Source organism: Nicotiana attenuata, unplaced genomic scaffold, assembly GCF_001879085.1.
Source record: "Nicotiana attenuata strain UT unplaced genomic scaffold, NIATTr2, whole genome shotgun sequence".
Classification (NCBI taxonomy): Eukaryota; Viridiplantae; Streptophyta; class Magnoliopsida; order Solanales; family Solanaceae; genus Nicotiana; species Nicotiana attenuata.
Window position 1 is genome coordinate 140,834 of NW_017671728.1, and position 10,701 is coordinate 151,534.

General features: G+C 37.2%; 2 protein-coding genes across 3 annotated transcripts; one reads left to right on the forward strand and one right to left on the reverse strand.

The window, feature by feature from the left end:
- Nucleotides 1-259: 259 nt before the first annotated feature.
- On the reverse strand, nt 260-1,834 carry LOC109209891 (21.7 kDa class VI heat shock protein). The gene is made up of 2 exons (XM_019373248.1): nt 1,435-1,834; nt 260-624 (listed from the first exon to the last, which is right to left on the reverse strand). Exons 1-2 carry the CDS (start codon nt 1,745-1,747, stop codon nt 383-385), a joined length of 555 nt encoding a protein of 184 aa, XP_019228793.1. The 5' UTR covers nt 1,748-1,834; the 3' UTR covers nt 260-382.
- A 1,136-nt stretch (nt 1,835-2,970) lies between these two features.
- LOC109209892 (formin-like protein 5) lies at nt 2,971-10,449 on the forward strand. Of its 2 annotated transcripts, none has more exons than XM_019373251.1 (6): nt 2,971-3,918; nt 4,678-5,792; nt 5,866-6,065; nt 7,644-7,879; nt 8,884-9,790; nt 9,936-10,449. In XM_019373251.1, the coding sequence occupies exons 1-5, from the start codon at nt 3,757-3,759 to the stop codon at nt 9,763-9,765; spliced, it is 2,595 nt and encodes an 864-aa protein (XP_019228796.1). In that variant the 5' UTR covers nt 2,971-3,756; the 3' UTR covers nt 9,766-9,790; nt 9,936-10,449. The 2 variants fall into 2 exon arrangements, with proteins under 2 accessions (XP_019228796.1, XP_019228794.1); XM_019373249.1 differs by having other exon boundaries at nt 2,972-3,918; nt 8,884-9,783.
- The last annotated feature ends 252 nt before the right edge of the window (nt 10,450-10,701 follow it).

The following is a 10,701-nucleotide window of genomic DNA, read 5'->3' on the forward strand; positions in this document are numbered from 1 at the left end:
CTAAAAAGTTACTAACCATAGGAAAATCAAATGAACGGAGTCGGTGGATTAATGCCTGGACAATGTTTATTTCCTTTAACAGTCAAATCTGCTCTATAAGATTTACATTGTTTTCACATTTAGATTTAAGCAGGTTTCTTGTTTATCTATGAATATAATATAAGGTGTTCATATATGGAATCCTTTTTTCTAGTTTCTTCTACGAGCTGGAACTGTTCTTGTTTTGCCAGTTTACTCCAAAGTTGACAGACTAAACCTGTGTAGTAACGTGTCAAGCATATACTAACATGAATAATCCGTTATATAAAAGATTACATTTTATACATCGATCTCTGTATTAAGCAAAGCTCAAAATCTTTATTTTGCCCCGTTAATTGCTCCCTCAAGGTACATCGTCAGTTGGAATGGTCTTTGGAATCTTAACTTGTAAGAATTTGTGATCGCCACTCAAGAATGCCTCTGTTTTCCTCCAATCTGCATTTTCAGGCAGTTCAATCCTCCGAACACAGCCGTATTCCCACCAATTTCCAGCTCTCCAGTCCTCTTTTTGTTGCCTCAACTGGCCACTGACCACTAAAACTTTCCCATCCTCAACACAAACACGAATGTTACCCTTACCAACTCCTGTTTCAGATATTAACACTGTTAATTCATATTGCAAGCCATAAACATGCAAGTATTAAACTTCATTATTTGAAATATCGCTGAAATATTCCTTATTCCCAAGTCATCTTAGAATTTGCCCTGAATTTCTAATCTATTAGGACTCTCTTTCTTGAAGGAATGGAAAAAAAAAATACACAATGTAGTCATTAAAGAATTTTGTTTAGGGAGAGATTTTTCTCTCGATAGTTTTTCTTCTTTTATATTAGTTTTATCATATGTAGATTAATTGACCAAACCATTATAAACTATTATGCTTAGTTTAGTATATTTTTCTTTTGTCGTCTAATTTATCGTCTACCAGCTTTGTATTGTTAGTTTCCACATGCACCATATTATTTCGATCCCAACAATCTCATCAAGGACAAGGTTTATTTGTCTCAGCCAATATCTAAAAGAAACTATGAGTTGAGTAATTACACCTACTACTCCATATATAGGCTAATGTTTTGTGGACCTCCAACAAGTGGCGGAGCCAGAAATTCTACAAGGGGTTTAAGGTTTTGACCTATATTCGTAAAAAGTAGTAGTATAATTTTTGACCTATATACATAAATATGTTATAATTTTCTATATTTGACGGACCATAAAATTCAAATAAGATAGGCCTCTTTGCTGATTTAAGATGGATTTTTGAGTTTAAATTTTATTATTTTCAGGTCGAATTATATATAAATGTACAAAAATTAAAACATATAGATACATAAACTCAAAACTCATATCTATGAATATGGAACTTGAAAGTAAATAATATTGGAAGCACTCGATCACCTGGTATTTCTGCTCTCAATAGATAATCTGTCTCTGTTTGAGACCAGTCAACTGTGCACTGATTGGAGCTGCGTGCGTTGGACAATAACACATCTGAATCAAATTCCCATAGTGGAAATGCATCTGAAGGATCAAAGAATTTTCCGAACAATAGTGGACTAAACAGCGAACCTTCACACAAGAAATCTGCCTTGTGAGTTGTCGAATTTCCCTTGTTCATGAAAGTTACGAACACATCTTCTTTTAGTGGAACACACCATTTTTGTGGGTTTGCTTCTTCAAATTGAACTTTAATCTGTTTGTAACTGGTCATTGAACTTCAAAGATGAATATGAAAAGAAATTTGTATTGTTTTAATAATGCTGGACAGAGAATTTGAGACTTCAATTCTCCTTATACTATTAGTCTATTAGGAGGTGCCTATAGCTAGGCAATAACAAAGCAGAGAACAAATTCTCGTGGAAAAATATGCTGTAAAGATAAGGGAATATATTTCTTATCTAGAAAAACGAGAAAATTACTTGTGCAACACCACAGTAAATCAGCGGCAGTCGTTGAATTGAGAGGACGTGGCATAATAAAATAGCCAACTGTTTGTCTTATAAGAGTACTTCAAGTCCTGTTGTAACCATGAGATTACGAGTTCGAGCTGTGAATATAATCTCTTATAAAAATGCAAGGTAAGGCTGCGTACAATAAACCCTTGTAATCCGGCTCTTCCTAGACCCGAGCATAATGAGAGCTTAGTGCACTATTCCATGAATATGAATGTTCTGGTAATTCTTGGTTTGCATGGTCCTTTTCAATTTCTGGTCTTAGCCGGGGACCTTACTACGAGAGGGAAGTCCATCTCCGTGGAGTCCAACATGATAGTGTAAGAAATTTTTACATTGCCAGTGCATGTGATATGTCTTTATATTAACATTGCGCATGAGAATTCTTTAAACTGACATTATATATATGCATTATTAATGTAGTTTAATTGATGATAGCAAGTTAGTTTACTAGATTATTATAGGTTCATGATTATAATGTCATAGAAATTAATTCATAATACCTTATAAGTAATTTGATTGTATAAATATTATTTTGTACGTAAGGGCATAGAAGTCAAACTCTTGTAAACATTAAAAAAAAAAAAATTGAAATAAAATATATATTTTCTTTCAACTTTCTCTAATATTTCTTCATTTGTGGAATTAAATAAGCTTAAGTAAATGGCATTTTCATATATCGACTTAGTCCAAAAAGCAGATGGTATCGGTCAGATTCATATTGGAAATTTCATGGCCATAGCAGGTTGGAGTCCATCCCCTTTTGAATACTGAAAAAAGCCACTTTAGGTAGTGGAGCAACGCAAGAAATTAATAGTGTTCTTCTTTAATGATATTTGGTAAAAATTTAAACACATTTAAATATACATATAAAATATATTGAAATGACTTCATATATATCACATAAAATATATATATACTACACATCAATTATCATCTTAAATTATGACCCTCTTTAACGAAATAAATAAAATAAGGTGCATGTACTATATGGAAAATTTTCATAATAGTTACTACTCCTATAACATATGAAATAAAATGAATCACAGGCCATACATGGATCTCTTCAGCGTCATTGTCGCATTCTATAGCAAGGGAAATTCAAAGATTTTTTTTTTAAAAAAAAGGAAAAATGGATTGAAGAAAAATATGTAGAATTACACACAGCAAGAAAAATGCAAAACGATTGGTAAATTTTGTTACAGCATCTTCTGAAGAACAAAAATTCACTTTTTCCACCCAAAGAATTTCTCGGGTCAACTTCATGCCCCTCCCTGACCCGCACCCATTGCATGTATAGTTAATTGTATTTAGCCTTTTGCTTGATCTGGTTTCATATACAAAACCCCAAGTGAAAGAATTTATATATTTCTTTTTTCTTTTTGGGTGCGGGGCCTAGCCTTTGAATGACATGTTACATTGTAATGTGATTATTCTTGTTTGGTTTTGGGAGGTGTGTATTGAATTGACGAGTTTTTGATTTCATCATTGGCAAAGAAAGCTTCTTGATTTTTTTTTTTTTTTTTGGATTTATGGAGTGTTGTGTTTGATGCCACTGTAATTAAGTTTTTGCATGAAAAATTGGAGGTGAAGTCACAAAGATTGTTGTAACAAAATCTATTAAGACATTTAGAAGTGTGAAATATTGTTTCTTTTGAAGATCTGTTAAGAGTTGGTAGGTAAATTCAGCAAAAAGTTGAGCTTTTTGTGGCCTATTAAGTTGGGGTTTATCTGAAATCATTCATGAAAAGCTTTTGCTACTTCTTTGATGCTAATTCAAGGGAAAATGGGTGTGAGAGTAGTAGTTCATATCTTTGTAGTATTCTTTCTGCTTTTCACTTTCGTAGCAGCAAATCCTGGAAGCAACAAGGATTCAGAAGATCATTTACTTGCCAATCTCATTAGCTCTGTGGAGATTAATAGAGACGTGGTACTGAACTTTCTTATTTTCTTTTAAGAAATTTACTTAATTGGTCTTTTATTGTTCTTCGGATAGGATAGCTCTTCTTGACTAGCATTAAGGAGAAGTTAAGCATTACTTGATTCCTTGTAGGAGTAGGAGTTCTTGATGTTCAGTTCTTATGTTGTCGAATGATTTTCATGCCATGCAGTTCGTATCGATTAATGAGAGCATTTGCTCTTCTCTGATACTAGGATGGCCTATGCTTGATATTTCAAAGTTTTATATAACTCTAAAAGGGCAGTCCGGTGCACAAAGCATCCCGCGTTTACGGAGGGTATGGGGAAGGGTCGCACCTCAAGGGGTGTGATGTAGATAGCCTACCCTAATGTAAGCATTAGTGGTTGCTTCCACGGCTCGAACCCTTGAATTTTAGTTTACACGGAGACAACTTTACTGAGTCCTCCAAGGTTCCCTTCTAGTTTTATATCACTCTAGCCTTTCCAACTTTGCTCTTTCATGTCTTTGCTTCCTTCAATGGCTCTTTATTGCTTTCCTGCTGCCAATTTTCCTTTATATGGGTCTAGGTTTATCTATCATAATCAAGCGCAAATAAACCCTTCAAGTTCCCTGTTGTTCCAACTCGCTTGGACCTGGATTAGCATCCATTACTCTCACCTACGACTCTCCTGAAATTAATTTTTGGTAGATGTTACTATTAATTATTTGATCTATACATGTTTGAGAATGAGCATTCATCAGAAAGCTTGATCAAATCTCCTGGTGCAGGTTGAGCTATTGTGGTTGAACTGTAGGATAGAGTTAATACGTGCTAATGAAGCTGTTGAAGATCTTGAGTATTATGTTGCAAAGGAAGATTCAAGTGGGAAAGACGAAGTCCTTCTTGACAGTAGGTCAGAAAAACATAAGCATGTCAATGTCATGCATCCGCTGGTTAAGCAAGCCCTTCTAGGTTGTTTGAGGGAAAAAAATCTCTTGTTATTTATATGCGGAGAGGGGAAGGGCTCGCCAAATTGGTATACCAAGTGTGTGGAGTGTCTCCTTTCCTGGCACCGAGCTCCTAAACGGCGAAAACTGAAAGCAGCTCCTAATCCACCACCTGCTCCTCCTAATTCAAAGTCATCTAAATCAAAAGATGACAAAAACTCAAAAAAGAAATCTGCAGGTAAAGGCAGTGAGAAAACAAGCACTCCTGTGGTTCCTATTATTGCGGCTGCTGCTGCCGCATCTGTTCTTATTGCAATCCTGTGTATATGCTGTTGTTGTAAGTGTTGTAGGAGATCGAAAAAGGGGTTGAATGATGAGAGACCTCTTCTTAGCTTAAGCTCGAGCGACTATTCATCACATAAGTCATCTGCTTTAGGAGCTTCATTCAGTAATCATTCAGTCAATAACAATCCCCACGATGATTCTAAGATTGAGATTGGAAGGACGGGCCCCGCTGGAATGCCTCCGTTGAAACCTCCCCCTGGTAGGATGATTCCTTCCGAAGCTCCTGCTAAGGCAGCCCCAGCCCCAGCCCCGGCCCCAGCCCCAGCCCCAGCCCCACCCCCACCTCCGCCTCCAGCAAACTTATCAACTCCTGCACCACCTCCACCACCAGTTAAGCCTATTGGGCCACGTCCCTGTGCACCTGGACCTCCTCCTCCACCACCTATAAAGCCTGGTCCTCGACCACCACCTCCAGGCAGTGGTCCACCTCGGCCACCTTCCACGGGCTTGAAGCCACCTCGACGTTCCCCTGCTGGACCAAATGCATCCGCAACTGGCGCAGCAGATACCGATGCTTCCAAAACTAAGCTTAAGCCTTTCTTCTGGGATAAGGTTCAAGCCAACACTGACCAATCAATGGTTTGGGATCAAGTCAAGGCAGGATCTTTCCAGTAAGTCTATTCTTTTCTTCCTTGATGCAGCTTTGAATTGTTTTAATAATAGACAGTGAATATCCTTTAACAGGTTCGATGAAGAGCAAATAGAGAGTCTATTTGGATATGCCTCTGCTGATAAAAAGAAGAATGGGTCAAAGAAAGAATCCTCCCAAGATGCTTCCAATCTATATATTCAAATTATTGATCAGAAGAAAGCACAGAATTTATCTATTCTTCTTAAAGCCTTAAACGTGACAACTGAAGAAGTTTGTGATGCACTGAAAGAAGGTGATCATCTGTTCCTTCTTTCACTCCTTCAATATGTAAAAATCAAAGAACTGCTTAAAAGAATGTCCCCTTTGGCACTATATTGGATAAAAACCCATGTTGTAGCTTATTGACTACAGAAAGTTTCCCTGATTCAGAGTACTGAATGATTATCTAGAGGCTTCTATGATCATTTGAGATCATTAACAGATAAATAATGTTTGCATGTAATTGCTTTAACGTGCGTTTAACTGAAGAGAAGAATCTATGAAAGAGGAGTGCGCAAGATTCGTCTGCACATTCCCCTCTCAAGTGTTCCAAAATTTTTGGGCCAATCTTTCTTTTTTATTTTTACTGGTTCTATAGTAATTCAAAGAAAGCATTGTGCTTAACTTATTGTCGATTTTCCATCTCCTTCATGCCAATGATTGAACATTTTTAAAGGTCCTCAAAGATTTAATTCTAGTTGTATGTCATGCTTCTTTGGTAAACTATTTGCATGCCTTAAAATCCATGGGCCAATCTAAGCTATCAACAGCGTGTGTGGACCCGACCAGGTATATAGACTGCTCTCTCTGTTGTCTGTACCTATTTGAGGTAAATCACGCTATCAACCTCTGCTTCATTCTTGATCCATAAAGGTTTACTTGCTTTTGTTTTCTATTGTTAGTTGTCAAAATGTTCCGGGAATTGTTTTTCCAAAAGCCTAATTACAGGCATGTAATGCTTACTTATCACATGAGTTTTTGCTTTGTTATACTGCCTCTCAAACTAAAACGCCTTAATTCACTATTGCAGAGATTAGTTGATACTTTTAAAATGGAACATCACATTAATGATTGATATGAAAGTGTACTCAAATGTGAAACTGAAATAGTTGAAACAGTGTTTCTCACTTAGAGTAAGAACTATGTAAACTAGTGTTAGGTTTTGAAATTCGAGTCATTGGGGAAACTTCCCAAAAAGTAGATAAGTAACTTGGGAAGGAAGGAGTTCTACTATTGATCGATGTTGGTCAATTTTCTTTTTTATATTTTTCAAATAAGTGCTCTTTACTTTATTAATTCAGCTAGAAGTGTGAGTGTGTGACATTGCCTTTTCCCCTTCAGTCTACTGAATCTAGTACTTCTGAAACTCCCTTCCAGAGTAAAATCATGAAATGCATTCAAGGAAAAGATATCTTGCCTTTCTGCATTTTGTCTAGTTAGACGACTGGTTTTTGTTCATGTGAATAATTGTCCATGCGGCAATTTAACCTTTTCTGCATGTACATGTACTTTCAGAGCAGCTTTACTACTGCAATTAGCATTTTATCTGCAAAATCACATTCACTTTTGAGGATTTGCCGAGAGCCTTACCTTGCAAAGGTTACATATCCTAAACCTGATGTCAGGATAAAAATAAGAAGTAGCAGTTTCGCTTAGGGTAGCACAATCACAATGATTATACTGTCAACATACGGTTGCTATTTGCTGTCAATTGGTAAAGCATTGATGTGCTTGTATGTTAATTAGGGTGATATTTCTTAAAAGTGGAATGTCGTTTGTTGTTAAGAGTTTGCAGCTACCTTAACGTGACTAGTGGTTTAAATTTACTCAGGAAATGAGCTTCCTTCTGAACTCATACAAACTTTGATTAAGATGGCACCAACGGCAGAGGAAGAACTGAAGCTAAGGCTCTATAGCGGGGATCTTTCTCGGCTTGGGCAGGCAGAGCGGTTCCTGAAAGCGCTGGTTGAGGTTCCATTTGCATTCAAGAGGCTAGAAGCGTTGCTTTTCATGTGCACTCTTCCGGATGAGGCATCGATTATTAAAGAATCATTTTCCACCTTGGAGGTGAGATGTTGTTTTCTTGATTACTATCCACTTTTGGGTAGTAAGAGTGAAAATTGTAACTTGTTTGCGGTTATCAAATTGGAAGAAATACTCTGAAATTCTCTAGAACTTGTGCTTCCAATATTAATCTAAGTGGACTTGTCTGAAGAACCAATGTGTTATATGGACACTTCTTCCCCTATGTCTCTAACTGTTTGCTGTTAAATCCCCCTATGAAGTTCACTGTTTCCCCTGTTATATGTTACCAGCCAAAACCCAAAGTAACCTTTAGAAGTAGAAAAGATAACCATACCCGACCTTGGTTGAAAGATACATGGAAATCCACCTGGGAAAGCGCCCATAGTTATCATATATGATGCTGATACTAGTAAGAAGAATGGGTTTGTGAATTGTGCATCTGCACAAGGCTTACTATATAACAGGTGTTGCCCTGCATTTTACTCTGCTTTACTGTAGTTGTTACCTGATTATTTTTCCATTCCCTATGTTGAAATTAAAGCAGAGTTATCATGAAGCTTGGAATATCAAATACTTTATTTGACTTTCATGATGGAAAAATAGCAGGCGTATTTTGAACTTCACTTAACAGTTACTGAAAATATGGTCCACCCTTACTTTTAGTCAAGCTTCTATTCAGAAGGTTAACTCGTTTGCTAATGCAAGTGCGACTCAATTTTTGATATCAAAAGACACACTTCATTTTGAGCTAGTGATATATGGTTTAATGCTTATTCTTTATAGCTGATGAAAGTCCGATGACATAGTTCTTACTATATAAACATAGAGATAAATTGTCCAATTTGAGAATATACATTGTTCACTTGCAGGCAACCGGTTTCTTCCTTACATATGTTAACAATATGGTCTGCATCTGCTGAATGCACAATTTATGCATTAAGGATTTTCTGAAACACTACTGCTCAAGACTTATGTTTGTATACCTCTGTTCAGTTCTTTAAAATTCTTTATCATTGGTGTTTGATGCATGTTCTGTTGTGGTCCAGGCTGCTTGCACAGAACTCCGGAATAGCAGGCTGTTTCTCAAGCTCCTTGAGGCTGTTTTGAAAACAGGCAATCGTATGAATGATGGAACATTTCGTGGTGGTGCACAAGCATTTAAACTTGACACGCTTCTGAAATTATCGGATGTAAAAGGAATAGACGGGAAAACTACATTGCTGCATTTTGTTGTTCAGGAGATAATCCGCTCAGAAGGTATACGAGCTGCTCGTGCTGCCAGGGATCAACGGAGTATGTCTAGCATCAAGTCCGATGATCTACTCGAGGATTTGCCTCAGGATTCAGAAGATTACTATCGGAGTACTGGTTTACAGGTTGTCTCCGGTTTGAGTAGTGATCTTGAAAATGTGAAAAGAGCTGCAATTCTGGATGCAGATAACTTGACAGGCACAGTGGCCAAACTTGGCCATGCACTTATAAAAGCGCGTGATTTCCTAAATTCAGAGATGAAGAACATAGATGATGAAGATGGGTTTCACCAGACCATGAAGAACTTTGTGCAGAATGCTGAAGGCGAAGTCATGTCGTTGCTTGAGGAAGAAAAGCGAATTATGGCTCTTGTTAAGAGCACGGGTGATTATTTCCACGGAAATGCTAAGAAGGATGAAGGTTTGCGATTGTTTGTAATTGTAAGGGATTTTCTGGTTATATTGGATAAGGTATGCAGAGAGGTGAAAAATGCTCCAAGAAAGCTAAATAGCACACCAAGGAAAGAACATGTAGCCGTTACAACTTCAGAATCCACTCTTTCACCGCGACCTGATCAATCAACCCATTCACCACGACCTGATCAGCGTCAGAAGCTCTTTCCGGCTATCTCAGACAGGCGAATTGATGATTCTAGTTCGGATGATGACGCTCCTTGAGTACATTTTTTCCAACAGGTACAAGGTACCTAGCTCTTTTTATTTGTTTCCCTTTTGCTTTTTTCTATTTTGCCTAGCAATAGGAGACCTTCTAGGATGTTGAGGTTAATTTATATCCGCTACCTAGAGTACCTTATTTATTTATTTATTTCATGTTATGATTTGCTTAGGGATCTGAATACAACTACAACAACAACAATCATGCCTCAATCTTAAGCAAGTTGAGGTCGGCTATATGAATTTGTATTGTCCATGTCGCACCATTTTAAGCCTGTCTCAGTCCAACAACTGCTTACTAGTCTTGGTGAACCAAGAACATGGGCTAAAATATTCTTTCGTTATAGAACCGGTGCATGGTAGATAGGAACGCGGAAGAGATCGACTCGTTTCTTGGCAGGCTAACTTGAACGGAGCATAGACCTGAGAAAAGCTATGCCTTCAGAGATGATCTGCTACATGGCTCTACATCAATGTGGCACTTTTTTGCAGCTCCACTTGTACTTAAAAATTAGCTAGGATCATTCAATTTATTCTTTGTAATTATTTTTTGTCAATTTTGCTGATAATTCTTCATTCGAATGGAGGTAGCCTGTGCATTATTTATTGATCGTGTTTGCAAGAAAGAAAATGTAAATAGTTTGTTCCGCCACAATCGAGCACCACTTCCAGACCAACATTCGCATATTTTTTTTGGGTTTATTTTGAATCTATTGCATAGGAAGTGTTTGTTGTGATAGTGATCAAAGGTTTTACTATAAGATAACTGCATGGGAAGTTTTGGGACTTGTGGTTATATCTATTATCTAAGACATACTTATTTGGAAGAATGAGTTAAAAGACTTTTGAAGCCTTGTATAAGAATTAAGGATACATTTTTGGTTAACAAAAGAAGAGTGATTAAAGGGGGTGGGTAGGAGCGGCAAACGGGCGGGTCGG